This window comes from Bombina bombina, chromosome 10, assembly GCF_027579735.1.
Source record: "Bombina bombina isolate aBomBom1 chromosome 10, aBomBom1.pri, whole genome shotgun sequence".
NCBI classification, from domain to species: domain Eukaryota; kingdom Metazoa; phylum Chordata; class Amphibia; order Anura; family Bombinatoridae; genus Bombina; species Bombina bombina.
Genome location: NC_069508.1, coordinates 213,197,645 through 213,219,928, shown reverse-complemented (window position 1 = coordinate 213,219,928; position 22,284 = coordinate 213,197,645). Strand labels below are relative to the sequence as shown.

At 43.7% G+C, this 22,284-nt stretch overlaps 1 protein-coding gene across 1 annotated transcript in view; it reads right to left on the bottom strand.

The window, feature by feature from the left end:
* Positions 1–22,284, bottom strand: part of DNAJC6 (DnaJ heat shock protein family (Hsp40) member C6) — a 328,505-nt gene that overhangs the window by 241,895 nt on the left and 64,326 nt on the right. The window contains exons 5-6 of the mRNA XM_053693681.1: positions 2,913–3,035; positions 476–609 (exon numbers count right to left, since the gene is read on the bottom strand). Of these exons, the coding sequence (XP_053549656.1) occupies positions 476–609; positions 2,913–3,035 (257 nt within the window). The remainder of the gene's footprint in view (positions 1–475; positions 610–2,912; positions 3,036–22,284) is intronic.

The following is a 22,284-nucleotide window of genomic DNA, read 5'->3' as shown; positions in this document are numbered from 1 at the left end:
AGAGGATAGGGCAGATGTGCTGCCCCTCCTAAATCTGCTGCCCTAGGTACCGGCCTTGTTGGCCTAGGCCATAATAAGCCCCTGGTCTAGGGTTACTGGGTATGAAGTGATATGGTCTAGACACAACAGTAAGAGTAATGCAAAGGGTTATTATGTATAAAGTGCTATGCTCTAGTTACAACAGAAAGATTAATGTAATGAGTTACTGAGTATGAGGTGTTACGGTCTAGACACAACAGTAAGAGTAATGTAAAGGGTTACTGGGTATGAGGTCCATTCGTTTTTATCCGACTAATCTCCTGCAAAGTTATACCTCTTATTTTTATGAACTTCATATTTGCCTATCAAGTGACGTGTGGTAATTTTTTTTTTATTGAAGTTAGTCCATTCTGTACCATGTCTGGCAACAATAAGGTTAAACTCTAGAATTAAATGCTTTTTCCGGTAAAACACTGATATAGATTTGCCGACATACCTCCTATGTGATGGCCATAGTCCTATACCTGGGCGCTTTGCATTCAGCAACTGAATTGCAGGAGTCGGATTTGAGAAGAGATGGCAGAAACAAAACATAGCACTAACCAAAACAGCAGAGGCTGTACGACCGTCCTGTTAAAAGAAATGGATTTACTAAGAATTGGCATAATTGTTTTCTATTTGATTTAGCATGCAGAAAATAATAGAACAATAATATGCCTCCCAACATTTCCCAGAGGCTTTCTGGGACAGGAAGGTGAGAGGTACTTTTGGGCAGTGGCCCACTAGTGTTTTGTGGGTGGAGCCAGAACAGGAAGTACGGGGACATGAGCGTAGCATGGGGAGGAGTTGATCAAGTCATATGCTTTGGGCATGTATTCATCAGACAACTAAAGAAGGACCAAGCAGGAAGGATGAGGATCAGGTAATCACCAGAAGGGGACAAGATCCTTGACAGCCTTACATGTTTCATGTTCAAAGCACACTTCCTCAGAAACTGATTAGGGGTTAAACATATGGGTGTAATCATGAAAAGACATTCATTTTTAATATTAACCCTTTATTTTTAAGAAAACATAGAAACAAGACATAAGTAATAATATATAGATTGTTAATAAGCAAAGCATACATAATCAGTCCATGGAAACCAGAATATTTGCCCTTCACTTTTTACATAGTTCATGTTATTTTTTTCTAGTCAGCTTTTTACAGATATGCTGCATCACTTTCAAGTGATTAAGTATAATGGTAACTTGCCCCTTTAAATAAATACAATATCAAACACCAGTAACTGTCTGGTCAGTAACACCTGGTCCTTAACACCAGGAACTATCTGATCAGTAACACCAGGAACTATCTGATCAGTAACACCAGGAACTGCTTGGTCAGTAACACCAGGAACTGCTTGGTCAGTAACACCAGGAACTGCTTGGTCAGTAACACCAGGAACTGCTTGGTCAGTAACACCCGGAACTGCTTGGTCAGTAACACCCGGAACTGCTTGGTCAGTAACACCCGGAACTGCTTGGTCAGTAACACCCGGAACTGCTTGGTCAGTAACACTAGGAACTCTTTGGTCAGTAACACCCGGAACTGCTTGGTCAGTAACACCAGGAAATGGTTAGTCAGTAACACTAGGAACTGCTTGGTCAGTAACACCAGGAACTGCTTGTTCAATAACACCAGGAACTACCTGATCAGTAACACCAGGAACTGCTTGGTCAGTAACACTAGGAAATGCCTGATCAGTAACGCCAGGCACTGCTGGGTCAGTAACACCAGGAACAACCTGATCAGTAACACCTACAACTGCTTGGTCAGTAATACTAGGAACTGCTTGGTCAGTAACACCTAGAACTGCTTGGTCAGTAATACTAGGAACTGCTTGGTCAGTAACACCAGGAACAACCTGATCAGTAACACCTAGAACTGCTTGGTCAGTAATACTAGGAACTGCTTAGTCAGTAACACTAGGAACTGCTTGGTCAGTAACACCAGGAACTGCTTGGTCCATAACACAAAGAAAAGCTTGGTCAGTAACACCAGGAACTGCTTGGTCAGTAACACCAGGAACTGCTTGGTCAGTAACACCAGGAACTGTTTGGTCAGTAACACCAAGAACTGTTTGGTCAGTAACACCAAGAACTGTTTGGTCAGTAACACCAAGAACTGCTTGGTCAGTAACACCAAGAACTGTTTGGTCAGTAACACTAGGAACTGCTTGGTCAGTAACACTAGGAACTGTTTGGTCAGTAACAGTAGGAACTGCTTGGTCAGTAACACCAGTAACTGTTTGGTCAGTAACACTAGGAACTGTTTGGTCAGTAACACTAGGAAATGCTTGGTCAGTAACACTAGGAACTGTTTGGTCAGTAACACTAGGAACTGTTTGGTCAGTAACACCAAGAACTGCTTGGTCAGTAACACTAGGAACTGCTTGGTCAGTAACACTAGGAACTGCTTGATCAGTAACACCAGGAACTGCTTGGTCAGTAACACTAGGAACTGCTTGGTCAGTAACACCAGTAACTGTTTGGTCAGTAACACTAGGAACTGTTTGGTCAGTAACACTAGGAACTGTTTGGTCAGTAACACTAGGAACTGCTTGGTCAGTAACACCAAGAACTGCTTGGTCAGTAACACTAGGAACTGTTTGGTCAGTAACACTAGGAACTGTTTGGTCAGTAACACTAGGAACTGTTTGGTCAGTAACACTAGGAACTGTTTGGTCAGTAACACTAGGAACTGCTTGGTCAGTAACACCAGTAACTGCTTGGTCAGTAACACTAGGAACTGTTTGGTCAGTAACACTAGGAACTGTTTGGTCAGTAACACTAGGAACTGTTTGGTCAGTAACACCAAGAACTGTTTGGTCAGTAACACTAGGAACTGCTTGCTTTTACCTCACTGATCACTGTACATGAATAACTACTTACCATGCAGTGAATAACACAAACATTTTTTGGATTCTGCTGTAACCAGTTGTGCATATTCTTACAAACAGCAAATAGATTATGCAAGCTGGGAGCTTGTCGTATAGGCCAACTGCATTCTGAAACCTGTACAGGGAAAATACAAATACATTACAAAAACAGTATCTGGGAAATCACTCACATCCTGGCTGTTTGCACGGCTTGCTTTCAGCGCTAACATTTTTTGCACATGCTCAGCTGACAATGGTAACAAACGCTGTTTTTGTGGTTTTATAAGAGGTGTATAATACAGTTCAGATCACACTTTTATACTATGTCAATGCCTATTTTGATTACAAATTTATGTATAATAGCAAATAAGTGTTTGGATATTAGAAAAATGTGAAAGATAAATTTATTCAAAATGATATGAAATTATTCAATGCCAATTTGGTTTCAGTAAAGGAAACCTAGTTTACATCATGGCAGCGTTCACTGATTTATGGACACTAAGGGGTAGATTTATCATAGTATGAGCGGACATAGTACGATGTAGTGTATCATGTCCACTGCACATCGATAAATGCCGACAGCATACAATGTCAGCATTTATCATTGCACCAGCAGGTCTTGTGAACTGCTGGTGCAATGCTGCCCCCTGCAGATTCACAGCCAATCGGGGGTGTCAATCAACCTGATCGCATTTGATCGGGTTGATTTCTGTCCATGGCCTCAGAGCAGGCGAACAGGTTATGGAGAAGCTGTCTTTAGATCGCTGCTTCATAACTGCTGTTTCCGAATCAGGGGCATCTATACGGAGCTTGATAAATCGGCCCCTAAAACTTTACTCTTATTTTTTTCAGTATTTAAACAACCAATATACCTTTAAAAATATATCTGCATATTATTATTAAGCTAATCTTTTATTTAAAGGGCCATAATACCCAAATGTTTAAACACTTGAAAGTGATGCAGTATAGCTGTAAAAAGCTGACTAGAAAATATCTCCTGAACATTTCTATGTAAAAAAGAAAGATATTTTACCTCAAAAGTTTCTCAGTAGCCACCTCCCATTGTAAAGGATTTCTAAGCAGCATTTTAGTGTGTCTGTCCTGGGACAGCTTAGGGGATGAGCCTCGTGAACTCTCATATTATTTCACCAATCAGGTAAAGGAAGCTTACTATGAAATCTCATGAGAGTTAAGTTAAATCTCATGAGATCACAGTAAGAGTTCATGACCTCAGCACTGCTGATGTTGATTGGCTGCTGTTCATTTCTTCATTTTTTTTTTTATTTTTACCTACAGCTGGGAGCAGGTGAAGTATAACTTTTTACACAGAACTTACTCTGCTGAGCTGAGGAGATTGTGAGGTAAAATATCTTCCTTTTTTACATAGAGATGCTCAGGTGATATTTTCCTGTCAGCTTTTTACAGTTATACTGCATCAGTTTCAAGTGATTTAGCATATGAGTATTATGTCCCTTTAAATAGCACATTCAATCATTTATTTAGTGTTTAGTGTCCCTTTAAATCTGGTCTCTTAGGGACATTTGGGCACTAGAAATGTTAAATGCAGATATTAAGTATAGTACAGAGATAAAGCGTATCAAGTGCCACAGAGACACATGCCAGATAAAGTGCCATAGCTAAATGCAGATATTAAGTATAGTACAAGGATTAAGCTATCAAGTACCACAGAGACACGTGCCAGATAAATTGTATCAAGTAACACAGAGACACGTGCCAGATAAAGTGTATCAGGTACCACAGAGACACATGCCAGATACTTTGTATCAAGTACCACAGAGACACGTGCCAGATAAAGTGTATCAAGTACCACAGAGACACGTGCCATTTAAAGTGCCATAGTTAAATGCAGATATTGAGTATAGTACAGAGATAAAGTGTATCAAGTACCACAGAGACACGTGCCAGATAAAGTGCCATAGTTAAATGCAGATATTAAGTATAGTACAGAGATAAAGCGTATCAAATACCACAGAGACACGTGCCAGATAAAGTGCCATAGTTAAATGTAGATATTAAGTATAGTACAAGGATTAAGCGTATCAAGTGCCACAGAGACACCTGCATGAGACAGTGCCATAGTTAAATGCAGATATTAAGTATAGTACAAGGATTAAGCGTATCAACTGCCAGAGACACGTGCCAAATAAAGTGTCATAGTTAAATGCAGATATTAAGCATAGTACAAGGATTAAGCATATCAAGTGCCACAGAGACACGTGCCAGAGACAGTACCATAGCTAAATGCAGATATTAAGTATAGTACAAGGATGAAGCGTATCAAGTGCCACAGAGACACCTGCCAGAGAAAATGCCATAGTTAAATGCAATAAGTAAAATGTGCCAGGTAAACTGTACTATACCCAAGTGTGCCAAGTGAAACAAATCAGATAAACTGTGTATGAAAAGAAGTCCCTGTGAGTGACAGGGTGAACGGGAAGGGACTTTGATCTAAGGGAGGAAAAGGCCCCCTTTTGGTTGGTTAGGGTAGAATGGAAGGGGTTGGTTCAAGTTGAGCAATACTTAAGGGGCTGAGCGGGAAGAGGCAGGAAGTCACTTGTGAATAAGCATTGTGGTGACATCAGCTTGTGCACTTGTTCCTTCGTGCTTCTTCCCGAGTCTTGGATATGGCTCAGCTTGACGCCCTGCTGTCTCAATTGAAGGAAGCTGCGGAAGAAAAAGGTCCTACCTGGCTTGAGGAGAATCTCCGGTCCCTGCTGGATCCTGGGGCTGCCAGAGGTGAGGAGCATGTGGCAGTGAGGAACAGGCCGGTCCGCCGCTCGAAGCCTCCATCTCGCTTGAGTCCGGTTGGTGGGAGGAGTTCCGATGGCCATAGAAGAGGCAGTCCTAGTCCGGGAGCCAGAAGGACATTGAGGAAGGTGGCAGCAGCAGTTCCCGTGGTGCCGGAGGTCCCAAGAGCCCAGCGCGGTGGAGCTCAATGACTTCATCATCCCGGACCCGGAGCCCCGCCACAGCCAAGCCAGTAGGAGTCTGGCGCCGGGTAAGACGGGAGTAGACGGCCTGTGCAGGCCTGGAGCAGGAGAGAAGCAGCTTGACAGGTGTCACGGCCCAGGGGGGCCTGAGGTGGTAAAGGGCAGTGGCGGTAGGGGGGGAAGGTTCCAAAGGGGCGGGTGAGTCTCTTACGGCCGGGGATGACGGCCTGGGGGGAGGGGAGCCGCATTTGGAGGTCCAGGCTCTGGTGGTGGGTCCAGATACGGCCAGGGGCAATGGGTCAAGAGGTGTTACCGAGGTCCCCCAGGGCATATATGTAGTTGGGGGGCTGATGGGGAGGGTGATAGTGCTGAGTCTCACGGGGTCTGTAAGGCCTGGGATGACTTTGAGGACCTATCTCTTTGCTTGGAATCCTCGGAGGAGGATATTGTTCCGCCCTCTCCAAGAAGGGGGGGCCCTCTGAGTCAGTCCACGCTCACAGCGGTTGCTAGGGGGGGGTTTCTCGGCTGTTAGAGGTCATGGAGGGGGTGTTGGGTAGGGCTGTTCATGTTAGGGGTGTTGGGACTGAGCCTAAAGATGTTTCTTTTGCAGATGTGGGGGATGTGGTGTCACGGCCAGGGATTTCTTCCGGCCTGCTTGCTGTTGTGGGTGACGGCCCGAGGGAGCATTCCTACGGCCTGCAGGAGACCATCCGGCTGGATTCAGAGAACGGCGTTCCATGTGAGGAACGTGCTGAAGTAATGGACTTGGGGGAGTCGGTGAGTACGGCCAGAAGCTTCGGCCACGGCCAGAGGGGTAAAGTGGGGAGGGGTATTATTCTGTCTCTAGAGGGACTACTGGTTATGTGAGATGGCCGTATAGGCCGGAGGGTGGTGGGATGCCCACTAGGGGAAGACAGCGTAGGAAGTATGGGGCTGAGGATCTATGTCAGGGAGGCGCCGAAGCCACGGCTCCAAAGAGGGGTAAGGGGGGCTTTGGCCAGTGGCAGGGTTTTTTAACAGCGCAGACAGGTGCGGGTATGTGGGCGCCGGGAGGCTTGTCACATGTGTCTTTTTTACAGGCTACAGGACACCAAGGAGAGGAGCAGGCGGCTGCTACGGAACTTGGTGGTAGCGGGTTCCAGAGCCAGAAGATAGATACGGATGTGTCCCACTCGGGTCAGCCCCAGAGGGCTGAGGAAGCAAGAACAGGTACAGGCAGGAATGCCATGGTGGGGCAGGGTGTTGGGGTGAATACGGGAGTGAATGTCTGTAAGTATTCTGTTGCAGATACTGTGGTGGAAGGGTTACGTGATTTGTTAGCGAGGCTAGAGGGCTCTGGGTCGCTGGGATCTGGGGTGGTGGCTAGAGCGTGGGTTCTGCTGTTCATCCCTGTAGGTAGTACTGTCACAGTCGGGTCGCCATTTGTTGGGTTGGGTCTCGCGGCGGAGGTCTGCCCCCAGGGCCAGTCTTCTACAGTGCCCCCCCCCTGCTGCTGTCACTGCATTAGGTAAAGGGGCGGGGGGCCCGGAAATTAAGATTACGGACACCGCCTTGTCGCGGTCCTGTCTTTGTTCCATTGGCCGTTGGGCATGCATCTCACGGCGGAATTGAGGGAAAAGATATGGAGGAGGGAATTCATTGAGTTGTTTTCCCTTTTGCCTCTGGACCAATCTTTCGAAATCCCTGAGGATTCCAAGAAGGATGCGTCCAAAAAGGAAGAGGATGAGAGGAAGAAGCGCTATAGGAAGATACCAAAAAATTTCACTAACTGGTTTCAGGCCTTTGTCATCTACGCCAGCGTCATGGCAGGCAAGTTTCCTGTCCAGGGGTCTGCGCTCTCCTGTTATTTGGACGAACTTACGGGGAAATGGCCTGGTGGGCGTATGATGAGCAGTTTCGCCAGCGCCTGTCTGTTAAGCCAGAGATGCACTGGGACGACCGGGATATGGGCTTATGGCTCAAGGTTATGACATCGCTCTAGTCGTCACAGCCCTTTTGCGTGGGAGCCAGCGGTTCCCCTCAAGGAGGACCGTCGGCATCTGTCAGAAAAGGTTTCTGCTTTGCCTTCAATGAGGTGTGTAAGTGGGGCTCGTCGTGCAAATTCCGGCATGAGTGTTCAGGGTGTGGGGTTTCCCACCCCTTCTCTAAGTGTTTCCGAAAGGGAAAAACCAGCGGGGGTTCAGACTTGCCTGACAAGGGGTCTAACTCCGGTGAGGGTAAGCGGGATGGCCCCCTGGCTCGCACGGTGCGCTAAGCTTAAGGGGTGTGAGAAAAGAAAGCGTTGTTGTTGTGGCATGGGTTTGAATTCGGCTTTAGAATCCATTCTATTGGGGGGGGTCGTTCAATTCCGGGGTAACTTGAAATCGGCCAGGGAACGGCCACATGCGGTGCAGGAAAAATTGGATAAGGAGGTAGCCTTGGGGCGTATGACCGGTCCTTTCGGGGCTCCTCCGATCCCTCAGTTGCGAATTTCACCTCTGGGGGTGGTCCCCAAGAAGGACCCGGGGAAGTTCAGGATGATACATCACCTGTCCTTCCCAAAAGGGGGTTCCGTGAATGATGGTATACCGGAAGAGATGGCTTTGGTATCATATACATCTTTTGATCTGGCTATCAAACTAGTGAAGGAGGCTGGTCCTTTGGCATTGTTGGCCAAGATTGATATAGAAGCGGCCTTCCAGTTGTTGCCGGTTCACCCTTCTTCTCATTACCTACTGGGTTGTTGTTTCAACGGTTCCTATTATGTGGATCTCTGCCTCCCCATGGGGTTTTCCATTTTCTGCTCCCTGTTTGAGTGCTTTAGCACTTTCTTGGAGTGGGTGGTAAAAATTTGGTTGGGTTTTGCATCAGTGGTGCACTACCTCAATGATTTTCTGTTTGTGGGCCCGGCCGGATCGAAGGTTTGTGGGGGGCTGAGGGACTGTTTATCTAGTGGCTAGGGAGTTTGGGGTACCCATTGCCATGGAAAATTCTGAGGGCCCTGTGATGGTCCTTAATTTTTTGGCATCAATATCGATTCAGTCAAGATGGAGTGTAGGTTGCCTTGTGACAAGGTTGAGGATTTGGTGGGCATGTTTCGGCGGTTCCTTGGCAGACCTTGAGGGACCTTCAATCCCTCCTGGGGAAGTTGAATTTTGCATGCAGAATCATTCCCATTGGTAGGGTTTTTTTGCAGAAGGATGTCGTTGGCTACGGCGGGTGTCCGTAAGCCTCATCATTTTGTGAGGGTCTCAAGGGAGTTAAAAGATGATTTGGCAGTATGGTTGTGGTTCCTTAGAGATTTCAATGGGGCTGCTTTGTTTCAGGAGTCCCGGGTGTCTAACTTGGAGTTGGATTTGGTAACCGACGCCGCTGGGGGACACGGGTTCGGCGATTATTTTGAGGTGCAGAGGTGTGCGGCCGCTTGGCCGCAGGACTGGGTGAAGACAGATTTGGTTCGGAATCTGGTATTCCTTGAACTGTTCCCCATTATTGTGGCTTTGTTCGTCTGGGAGGGGGAGTTGTGGAACAAATCTATCTTGTTTCACACGGATAATATGGGTGTGGTTGCATCGGTCAACTCACTATCGACCTCTTCCCCCCCTGTTTTGCGGTTGCTGAGATTGTTGGTCCTTAAGTGTCTGCGTATGAATGTTTTGGTTAGTGTCAGTCATATTCCTGGCAAGTGTAATCTGATTGCAGATGCCTTATCTCGATTTCAGTGAAGTCGTTTTCGAGAGTTGGCCCCTCAGGCGAACAAGGTGGGGCGGCAGTGTCCAGATCAGCTATGGAAGCTTAGAGCGGAGGACTGGCTGGACTATTAAAGAGTTCGTTGGCTCCAGGTACTTGGGCTGCCTATGTTAGAGCTTGGTGGGCTTGGGAAGAATGGTTGCGGCAGGCTGGGGTTAGGGAAGGGGTGGATGATGTTACAGGCTGCCTCTTAGAGTGGTTGTGGCATTGGGGTAGCTTGTCTTCGGCTAATATGGACAGGAGACTGTCTGCCTTAGCTTTCAGGTTTAGGATGTTGGGCCTTAGGAATGTGACCAAAGCCTTTTGGGTTCGGCAGATCCTCAAGGGTCTGAAGAAGAAGGGTCAGAGAATAGATAGTAGGCGGCCCATTACCTTTGCCTTAATGGTGAGAATTTGGGAATCCTGTCCAATATTTGTTTTTCCCCCTTTGAGATTTCTTTATTTCGCACAGCCTTTGTTTTAGCCTTTTTCTGGGCCTTTCGGATTTCTGAGCTGGTAAGCCTGAGTAAGCGGGTACCTGGGGGTCTGGAGATTGATGATGTGCTTTGGGGGGCTGGTAGGGTGGATGTGTTTTTGAGACGCAGTAAGACTGACCAGTGTGGGAAGGGGAGGAGTATAGTGTTATTCCCTAGTGGTTGTGATGTTTGTCCCTGTAGAGTGTTGGCACAGTATGCTGCCCTACGGCGTAGGCAGGGGGCCCCACTATTAATTAATTCAGACAGGTCCTGGTTGTCGCAATATCAGTTTAGGGCAGTTCTAAAAGGAGCTATGGGTTGGTTAGTGTTGTCCCCGTCAGAATTTAGGTTGCATTCCTTCCGTATTGGGGCGGCAACTGAGGCCTCAATGCTGGGATTGGGGGAGGATGTGGTCAAACGTATTGGGAGATGGGGGTCGGTACGGTACAGGTCGTATGTCAGACCTGAGTTGAGGGTAAAAGGGAGGGAACTGTTCTTGTTAATGGTATTCTTTGTGTTTTGTTTTTCTGTTCCTAGGTGCAAGGAGTGTTTGAGTGATGGGTCACTCATTTATTTGAGGTGGGAGAATTTATTGCCATTGTTCGTGGATTACTGTAGGCAATTCCCTCCTCCGGAGGTGTTGATAGTGCACTTGGGGGGCAATGATTTGGTTTTCCTGTCCCAGCGAGAGCTGGTTAGGGGAATCAAGAGGGATATGGGGAGAATTGTGAATCTTCACCCGGCCTTGAGAATTATTTGGTCTCAGATTGTACCGAGGTTGGTTTGGAGGGCTGCATGGGACCATGCCAGGTTAGAACAAAGTAGGAGGAAGGTCAATAAGTTGATAGGTTCCTTTGTAAGAAGAATTGGGTGCGTGGTCGCTTTCCACCCTGACTTGGAGGAAGTGGGATCTGGGGAGTTTTATCTGAGGGACGGGGTTCACCTCAATCACTTTGGCCTGCAGCTGTTTTTACTGGACACTAGGGAATCCCTGAGGGAATTGTTGGCCTTGGTGGGACTGGGCTGATTTCATCAGGCCAGTCTGTGGCCAGGGTGCTAGTTCTCGGGCAGCAAGGAAGGAAAATGGCCAAGTGAATTTGGGGGTTTGAACAAGTTGCCTCTCCACGGGGTGAGAGTGCAATTGGTTTCTTAAAGGGTCAAGGGGTTCCCTGTTAAAGTGGAGGTGAGGTTGTAACGGACTCAACAAGTACGTGGTTGAGTCCAGATGGAGTAACGGCCATGTTTCTAATTAATAAGGGAACTAGCACCGCTGGGGATAGTCCAGTACCGCATTTTAAATGTTGTTAAAGTCAATTTATTTATGAACATTGTGTTTATGTTATGCTCAAATGTGGTATTAATTAGTATTTAAAAGGTTATTTAATAAAGGTGCTGCGGCCAATTTTTGTACCAAGATTTTGTCTCCTGTGTCTTATTTTAGGTATAGGAGGGGTGGTTGTAAGGTTTGGCTTGGGGGAGGGACCGGAACTTGACGACTTGAGAGGTCATGAAGTTAGATGCAGAATATACTGAAATTTATTTAATTTTTCATTTGTTTTATTTTTTAAATAATTTTATTTTTCTGCTTTTGGTGGGGGCGTTTAACTATACTTAAGTGTGCCAGATACACCAGTGTTCTCCAAAGAATATGTTGCCAGTGTGGTGGCATTATAAAGAAGCCGGGTGGCATTATAAAGAAGCTGGGTGGCATTATAAAGAAGCTGGGTGGCATTATAAAGAAGCTGGGTGGTATTATAAAGAAACCGTGTGGCATTATAAAGAAGCCGGGTGGCATTATAAAGAAGCTGTGTGGCATTATAAAGAAGGCATTATAAACAAGTGCCCTGTGTTTACTTTGTATTTTGTAATGTTATACCCTGTTCTTTGAATTAAATTCACTTCTAATCATCAACGGCCAGTATCAGGTGCTTCTGTTCTCTTGTTCGTTATTGTGCATTATAAAGAAGCCGTGTGGCATTATAAAGAAGCCGTGTGGCATTATAAAGAAGCAGTGTGGCATTATAAAGAAGCAGTGTGGTATTATAAAGCATCTGTGTGGTATTATAAAGCATCTGTGTGGTATTATAAAGCATCTGTGTGGTATTATAAAGAAGCTGTGTGGTATTATAAAGCATCTGTGTGGTATTATAAAGCAGCTGTGTGGCATTATAAAGCATCTGTGTGGTATTATTAAGAAGCTGTGTGGCATTATAAAGCAGCTGTGTGGTATTATAAATAAGCTGTGTGGCATTATAAAGCAGCTGTGTGGTATTATAAAGAAGCTGTGTAGCATTATAAAGCAGCTGTGTGGTATTATAAAGAAGCTGTGTGGTATCATAAAGAAGCTGTGTGGCATTATAAAGCAGCTGTGTGGTATTATAAAGCATCTGTGTGGCATTATAAAGCAGCTGTGTGGCATTATAAAGCAGCTGTGTGGCATTATAAAGCAGCTGTGTGGTATTATAAAGAAGCTGTGTGGTATTATAAAGAAGCTGTGTGGTATTATAAAGCAGCTGTGTGGCATTATAAAGAAACTGTGTGGCATTATAAAGAAGCTGTGTGGTATTATAAAGCAGCTGTGTGGCATTATAAAGAAGCTGTGTGGTATTATAAAGCAGCTGTGTGGCATTATAAAGCAGCTGTGTGGTATTATAAAGAAGCTGTGTAGCATTATAAAGAAGCTGTGTGGTATTATAAAGCAGCTGTGTGGCATTATAAAGAAGCTGTGCGGTATTATAAAGCAGCTGTGTGGCATTATAAAGAAGCTGTGTGGTATTATAAAGCAGCTGTGTGGCATTATAAAGAAGCTGTGCGGTATTATAAAGCAGCTGTGTGGCATTATAAAGCAGCTGTGTGGCATTATAAAGCAGCTGTGTGGCATTATAAAGAAGCTGTGTGGCATTATAAAGCAGCTGTGTGGTATTATAAAGAAGCTGTGTGGCATTATAAAGCAGCTGTGTGGCATTATAAAGAAGCTGTGTAGCATTATAAAGCATCTGTGTGGTATTATAAAGAAGCTGTGTAGCATTATAAAGCATCTGTGTGGTATTATAAAGAAGCTGTGTAGCATTATAAAGCAGCTGTGTGGTATTATAAAGAAGCTGTGTAGCATTATAAAGCAGCTGTGTGGTATTATAAAGCAGATGTGTGGCATTATAAAGAAGCTGTGTGGCATTATAAAGAAGCTGTGTGGCATTATAAAGCAGCTGTGTGGTATTATAAAGCAGCTGTGTGGTATTATAAAGCAGCTGTGTGGCATTATAAAGAAGCTGTGTAGCATTATAAAGCATCTGTGTGGTATTATAAAGAAGCTGTGTAGCATTATAAAGCATCTGTGTGGTATTATAAAGAAGCTGTGTAGCATTATAAAGCAGCTGTGTGGTATTATAAAGAAGCTGTGTAGCATTATAAAGCAGCTGTGTGGTATTATAAAGCAGATGTGTGGCATTATAAAGAAGCTGTGTGGCATTATAAAGAAGCTGTGTGGCATTATAAAGCAGCTGTGTGGTATTATAAAGAAGCTGTGTGGTATTATAAAGAAGCTGTGTGGTATTATAAAGCAGCTGTGTGGTATTATAAAGAAGCTGTGTGGCATTATAAAGCAGCTGTGTGGTATCATAAAGAAGCTGTGTAGCATTATAAAGCAGCTGTGTGGTATTATAAAGCAGCTGTGTGGCATTATAAAGAAGCTGTGTGGCATTATAAAGCAGCTGTGTGGTATTATAAAGCAGCTGTGTGGTATTATAAAGAAGCTGTGTAGCATTATAAAGCAGCTGTGTGGTATTATAAAGCAGCTGTGTGGCATTATAAAGCAGCTGTGTGGCATTATAAAGCAGCTGTGTGGTATTATAAAGAAGCTGTGTGGCATTATAAAGAAGCCGTGTGGCATTATAAAGCAGCTGTGTGGAATTATAAAGCAGCTGTGTGGTATTATAAAGCAGCTGTGTGGCATTATAAAGAAGCTGTGTGGCATTATAAAGCAGCTGTGTGGTATTATAAAGCAGCTGTGTGGTATTATAAAGAAGCTGTGTAGCATTATAAAGCAGCTGTGTGGTATTATAAAGCAGCTGTGTGGCATTATAAAGCAGCTGTGTGGCATTATAAAGCAGCTGTGTGGTATTATAAAGAAGCTGTGTGGCATTATAAAGAAGCCGTGTGGCATTATAAAGCAGCTGTGTGGAATTATAAAGCAGCTGTGTGGTATTATAAAGAAGCTGTGTGGTATTATAAAGAAACTGTGTGGCATTATAAAGAAGCTGTGTGGCATTATAAAGCAGCTGTGTGGCATTATAAAGCAGCTGTGTGGCATTATAAAGCAGCTGTGTGGCATTATAAAGAAGCCGGGTGGCATTATAAAGCAGCTGTGTGGCATTATAAAGAAGGTATTATAAAGAAGCTGTGTAGCATTATAAAGAAGCCGGGTGGCATTATAAAGAAGCTGTGTGGCATTATAAAGAAGGCATTATAAAGAAGCTGTGTAGCATTATAAAGAAGCTGTGTGGCATTATAAAGAAGGCATTATAAAGAAGCTGTGTAGCATTATAAAGAAGCCGGGTGGCATTATAAAGCAGCTGTGTGGCATTATAAAGAAGGTATTATAAAGAAGCTGTGTAGCATTATAAAGAAGCCGGGTGGCATTATAAAGCAGCTGTGTGGCATTATAAAGAAGGTATTATAAAGAAGCTGTGTAGCATTATAAAGAAGCCGGGTGGCATTATAAAGAAGGCATTATAAAGAAGCTGTGTAGCATTATAAAGAAGCTGTGTGGCATTATAAAGCAGCTGTGTGGCATTATAAAGCAGCTGTGTGGCATTATAAAGCAGCTGTGTAGCATTATAAAGAAGCTGTGTGGCATTATAAAGCAGCTGTGTAGCATTATAAAGAAGCTGTGTGGCATTATAAAGAAGGCATTATAAAGAAGCTGTGTAGCATTATAAAGCAGCTGTGTAGCATTATAAAGAAGCTGTGTGGCATTATAAAGAAGGCATTATAAAGAAGCTGTGTGGCATTATAAAGAAGGCATTATAAAGAAGCTGTGTAGCATTATAAAGAAGCTGTGTGGCATTATAAAGAAGGCATTATAAAGAAGCTGTGTAGCATTATAAAGAAGGCATTATAAAGAAGCTGTGTAGCATTATAAAGAAGCTGTCTAGTATTATAAAGAAGCTGTGTGGCATTATAAAGAAGGCATTATAAAGAAGCTGTGTAGCATTATAAAGAAGCTGTGTGGCATTATAAAGAAGGCATTATAAAGAAGCTGTGTAGCATTATAAAGAAGGCATTATAAAGAAGCTGTGTAGCATTATAAAGAAGCCGGGTGGCATTATAAAGAAGCTGTGTAGCATTATAAAGAAGCCGGGTGGCATTATAAAGAAGCTGTGTAGCATTATAAAGAAGGTATTATAAAGAAGCTGTGTAGCATTATAAAGAAGCTGTCTAGCATTATAAAGAAGCTGTGTGGCATTATAAAGAAGCCGGGTGGCATTATAAAGAAGCTGTGTGGCATTATAAAGAAGCCGGGTGGCATTATAAAGAAGCTGTGTGGCATTATAAAGAAGCCGGGTGGTATTATAAAGCAGCTGTGTGGCATTATAAAGAAGCCGGGTGGCATTATAAAGAAGCTGTGTGGCATTATAAAGAAGGCATTATAAAGAAGCTGTCTAGCATTATAAAGAAGCTGTGTGGCATTATAAAGCAGCTGTGTGGCATTATAAAGAAGGCATTATAAAGCAGCTGTGTGGCATTATAAAGAAGCCGGGTGGCATTATAAAGAAGCCGGGTGGCATTATAAAAATGCTATTATTAGCTAATTTTAGCTGAATATTGGCTACATTTTAGCCAGGTGGTCAGTAAAATCAGCCAGGTGGTGCAAACATTACAAAGGTCCTGTGGCGAACACTAAACTAAGTATTGAAACAGTCAGATGCGGGGGGTATCAAGAATAATACTTGCCTCATGATTTGCTGGATTTGTTTTGCAAGTATTTATTTACATTTTTATTTTCCTGTTTGTGGTGTTATTTTTGTTTTTATGTAAAACTCACACTATTAAGTGAATATATTTGTGGATATATTTTCAAAGATTTGCTCTCTGCATTCATAAAAACTGGATTTTAAAATGAAAAGAAAACTATCGGCTAGATTACGAGTTGTGTGTTAAGGTAAAAAAGCAGCGTTAACAGGTCCTTAGCCCACTGCTATTACGAGTCTTGGAGGTTTAGGGGCACCGCACACTTCTTTGGCCTTACCGCAAAACGACTTACGTAAACTTCATAAAGTCTTTTTTCTATGGGACTTCCATAGCGCTGGTATTACGAGTCTGTCCTGGTAGGCCAAAAAGTGAGCGGTACACCCTCTACCTCCAAGATCCCTAATGCATTCTAAAGTCAGTAGTTATGAGTTTTACACTACAACGCCGTAGCATAAAACTCATAACTTAAGTGCTTAAAAGTACACTAACACCCATAAACTACCTATTAACCCCTAAACCGAGGCCCTCCCGCATCGCAAATACTAAAATAAATTTTTTAACCCCTTCCGCTCCGGACATCGCTTAAAAGGGCAGTTAGCTCTATTGCAGGCCCAAACCCTAACCTAAAAATAAAACCCACCCAATGCACCCTTAAAAAAACCTAACACTAACCCCCTGAAGATCGACTTACTGTTCTGAAGAACGGACATCCATCCTCAAGGATTGAGCTCGCATTCTATTAGCTGATTGGAACAGCCAATAGAATGCAAGCTCAATCCTATTGGCTGATTGCATCAGCCAATAGGATTTTTTCTACCTTAATTCAGATTGGCTGATAGAATTCTATCAGCCATTCGGAATCTAAGGGAAGCCATCTTGGATGACGTCATTTAAAGGAACCGTCATTCAGTAAGAAGACTCTGGATGAAGAGGATGCTCCGCGTCGGATGTCTTGAAGATGGACCCGCTCCGCGTCGGATGGATGAAGATAGAAGATGCCGTCTGGAGGACCTCTTCGCCCGGCTTGGATGAAGACTTCGGCCCGGTTGGATGAAGACTTCTGCCGCTTCCTTGAAGATGGATGTCTGGTCTTCAGAACAGTAAGTCGATCTTCAGGGGGTTAGTGTTAGGTTTTTTTAAGGGTGTATTGGGGGGGCTTTATTTTTAGGTTAGGGTTTGGGCCTGCAATAGAGCTAACTGCCCTTTTAAGGGCAATGCCCATCCAAATGCCCTTATTTGGGGGGTTGGTTGTGTGGGTGGTGGGTTTTACTGTTGGGGGGGTTGTTTGTATTTTTTATTTTACAGGTAAAAGAGCTGATTAATTTGGGGCAATGCCCCGCAAAAGGCCCTTTTAAGGGCTATTGATAGTTTAGTTTAGGCTAGGGTTTTTTTTGTTTTTTTTTGGGGGGGGGGTTATTTTGATAGTGCTATTAAATTAGGTGTAATTAGTTTAAATATCTTGTAATTTGTTTATTATTTTCTGTAATTTAGTGTTTTGCTTTTTTTTGTACTTTAGCTAATTGTATGTAATTTATTTAATTATAGTGTAGTGTTAGGTGTAATTGTAAGTTAGGTTAGGTTCTATTTTACAGGTAAATTTGTATTTATTTTAGCTAGGTAGGTAGTAAATAGTTAATAGCTATTTAGTAACTATTCTACCTAGTTAAAATAAATACAAACTTGCCTGTAAAATAAAAATAAACCCTAAGATAGCTACAATGTAACTATTAGTTATATTGTAGCTAGCTTAGGGTTTATTTTACAGGTAAGTATTTAGTTTTAAATAGGAATTATTTAGGTAAAAATATAAATTTGTATTTAGATTTATTGTAATTATATTTAAGTTACGAGGTGTTAGGGTTAGGCTTAGGTTTAGGGGTTAATACATTTAGTATATTGGCGGCGACATTGGGGGCGGCAGATTAGGGGTTAATAAATGTAGGTAGGTGGCGGCGATGTTAGGGACGGCAGATTTTAATAATATTTAACTAATGTTTGTGAGGCGGGAGTGCGGCGGTTTAGGGGTTAATATGTTTATTATAGTGGTGGCGACATTGGGGGCTGCAGATTAGGGGTTAATAAGTGTAGTTAGGTTGCGGCGACATTGGGGGAGGGAGATTAGGGGTTAATAAATATAATGTAGGTGGCTGCGATGTCGGGGGCGGCAGATTAGGGGTTAATAAATATAATGCAGGTGTCGGAGATGTCGGGGGCGGCAGATTAGGGGTTAATAAGTGTAAGATTAGGGGTGTTTAGACTCGGGGTTCATGTTAGGGTGTTAGGTGTAAACATAACTTTTATTTCCCCATAGGAATCAATGGAGCTGCGTTACTGAGTTTTACGCTGCTTTTTGGCAGGTGTTAGACTTTTTCTCAGCCGGCTCTCCCCGTTGATTCCTATGGAGAAAACGTGCACGAGCACGTTACACCAGCTCACCGCTGACTTAAGCAGCGCTGGTATTGTAGTGCGGTATGGAGCTCAATTTTGCTCAACGCTCACTTCTTGCTGGGTTTGTAAAAATCTGTAATACCAGCGCTGCATGTAAGTGAGCAGTGAGAAAAAACTGCTCGTTAGCACCGCACAGCCTCTAATGCAAAACTCGTAATCTAGCCGTATGTTTGTTCATAGATGCAAAACAAATTTGTTATAATTGCCTCTTAAAGTGATGGTAAATTTTCCTCTTTATAAAACAGATCTGGGGTGTTAGTGATTTTTTAGATGGAGTTTAATTCATCCGTTGTAACAAAGATTTGCTATAATTTTACTTTTTAATATAGATATTAAATTCAAATACCCTGAACTCCGCCACCAACTTCAAAAGTAATTTTTTTTTGTGAGCTAAAGGTTTGATCTGTTCTCCAATCAGCGCTCTAGCTACAACAAAAGTGCCATATGGGGAGAGCACTGATTGTAGAACAATTCAATCCTTTAGCTCACACAACAAATTTACTTTTGAAGTGGGTGGTGGAGCGCAGGGAATTTGAATTTCATATCTATATTAAAAAACATAAATTATGCTTACCTGATAATTTCATTTTCTTCTGTATGAGGAGAATCCACGGCATCATTCCTTACTGTTGGGAATACTGAACCTGGCCACCAGGAGGAGGCATAGAACCCCAGCCAAAGGCTTAAATACTCCACCCACTTCCCTCATACCCCAGTTATTCTGCCAAGGGAACAAGGAACAGTAGGAGAAATATCAGGGTATAAATGGTGCTGGAAGAGAAAAACTAAATTTTGGTCCGCCCATCGGAATATACGGGCAGGGGCCATGACTCTCCTCATACAGAAGGAAATGAAATTATCAGGTAAGCATAATTTAGGTTTTCCTTCTTAATATGAGGAGAGTCCACAGCATCATTTCTTACTGTTCGGAAAACTATACCCAAGCTCTAAAGGACACTGAATGATAACGGGAGGGATAAAAGAAAAGACGGACCCTAATCTGAGGGCATCACAGCCTGCAAAAACCTTTCTCCCAAAAGCTGCTTCAGCCGAAGCAAAAACGTAAAATTTGTAAAATTTTGAAAAAGTATGTAAGGAGGACCAGGTAGCCGCCTTACAAATCTGATCCATAGATGCCTCATTTTTAAAGGCCAAAGAGGAAGCCACCGCTCTAGTGGAATGAGCCGTAATCCTCTGAGGAGGTCTAAGTCCCGCTGATTAGTAAGCTAAACGTATAAAGCTCCTCAACCAGCCATTTCAGAAACTCAGCGTGCCGACGCAATAGCCAATAGAAAAAGAACCTTCCAGGACAACATTTTAATGTCAATCGAATGCATAGGCTCACATGGAGCCCGTTGCAAAAACTTAAGAACAAGATTCAAACTCCAAGGTGGAGCGTTAGATCTAAACACCGGTTTGATCCTGATCAGAGCCTCAATGAAGGATTGCACGTCAGAAAGCTCTGCAAGCCTCTTGTGCAGTAAAACAGAAAGGGACGAAATTTGTCCCTTCAGGGAACTGGCAGAAAGGCCCTTCTCCAGACCCTCCTGGAGAAAGGAAAGAATCCTGGCAGCCTTGACCTTATGCCAGGTGAAACCACGCTCCTCACACCAGAACAAGTAAGCTCTCGACACCTTATGGTAGATGCGACTAGTAACAGGCTTACAAGCCTGAATGAGAGGGTCAATAACCCTCTCAGAGAAACCTCTCTTGGCTATAACTAAGCGTTTAATCTCCACGCAGTCAGCCTGAGAGAATCTAGATTTTGATGAACAAAGAGACCCTGTTCCAGCAGATCCCTGCGACAAGGTAACCTCCATGAAGGAGCTGAGGACATCCCCACCAGGTCCGTGAACCACATCCTTCACGGCCCTGATGGAGCGACCAGTATCACTGATGCTTGCCCCTGCTTGATGCGGGCCACTACATGAGGGAGAAGTGGTAACAGTGGAAAAATGTAAATTAGATTGAACTTCCAAGGCACTGCTAATGCATCTATTAGCTCCGCCTGAGGATCCCTGGACTGCGACCCATATCTGGGTAGCTTGGAATTGATCTGGGACGACATGAGATCTATCTCCGGGGGCCCTAATCTGATGCAAATCTCTGCAAACACCTCGGGATGGAGAGACCATTCCCCCGGATGAAAGGATTGTCTGCTGAGGAAATCGCTCTTCCCAGTTGTCCACACCCGGAATGTGGATCGCTGACAGCGAGCAGTTGTGGGCCCCCGCCCATTCCAGAATCCGAGATACTTCCCTCATTGCTAGGGATTGTCACCTTATTGTCTACATCTTGAACGAGGGGACAGATAGAAATTTGTTTAAACACTTTAGGTCCAGAATCAGGAGGAAGGTTCCCTCCTTCTTCGGAACCACAAACAGGTTTGAATAGTATCCTAGACCTCTTTCCGCAAGAGGACCCGGGACAATGACTCCCAGGGAGGATAGATCCGTCACGCACCCCAGAAAGGCTTCTCGTTTTGCTGGCCTTGAAGACAGGTTTGACAATAGGAATCTGCCCCTTGGTGGATGAGACTTAAAACATATCCTGTACCCTTGAGTGATGACCTCCAGGACCCACGGGTCTTGCACGTCCCCAAACTAAGTGTCCGAAAAGAGCGATAGTCTGCCCCCTACCAGATCCATAGCCGGATTGGGGGCCACCCCTTCATGAACTTTGTCTCGGCAGGCTTCTTGTTTTGCTTGGACTTATTCCAGGACTGAGCCAGCTTCCAAGTCCCCTTGGATTGCTCAAGCTTTGCGGAGGGCTGCTGACGTTGGGATTTATCCGAATGAAAGGAACGAAAATTAGGACCTTGTCCTTTAGTTTTGTTCTTCTTAACCTTCGGTAAAAAGGCACCCTTGCCTCCTGTAATCGTGGAGATAATGGAGTCCAGGCCTGGACCAAAGAGAATCTTTCCTTTAAATGGAAGGGAAAGAAGTCTTGACTTCGAAGTCTTGTCCACAGACCAGGACTTCAGCCATAGTGCCCTACGGGCTTGAACAGAAAAACCTAAAGTCTTAGCATTCAGGCGAATAATCTGCATATTTGCATTTCAAATAAAAGAATTAGCTACCCTTAAGGCCTTAATTCTTTCTTGGATCACCACAACTAGTGCTTAAGTGATAACAACGTCACTAGAGCACTTATAAGATGCGCCTAGGATTAATATTACAGAAATAGAGAAAATTATTGATATATGTGCTGTAAAAATCGAATTGGTTAATGTAGCAAATAGCAACAACAGTATTATAGCAATGATATTAAAGCAACAATGTAATGGCACTCCAAAGTGGAGAAAACAATATATGCATATATACAAACTGTGTAATCCAGTGTATATGTTCTGATGCAAAGTCCTGCAATACGCAATTAGTAGTTCCAAAAGCTGGCAGATGAACAGCAGTATTCCAAGAGAGTGTAGGCCACTCCTCCAGGGTGTTATGCCGCAACACGGATGAAAAATCTAGGAAGGAAAGGATAGAGGGCGCCACATAGTGCAGGTCATAAAATATAGGTAAGGGCAACAATGGGATCACAGGAATCCTACTCACACAGTATAAAGCACAAATGTGCAGTATTCGCAGTCCGGAACCACACGTCGTCCGGTAGACCTCCGTAGGAAAGAGTCGCCAGAAGGAATTCCTCGTCTCGCCAGGGAGAGTCCAGGGAAGCCCAAAGGTGGTGTAATGGGAGCAAGTCAGTGTCAAATTGCTCACACCAAAGATCCAGGAGCTCCAAATAGGTTGTAAATTGATATATTTGGCCTAGGCCAAAATAACAATAATGCAGCAGATAGAGAGTTAAAAAGTAAGATAAAATTTATTCC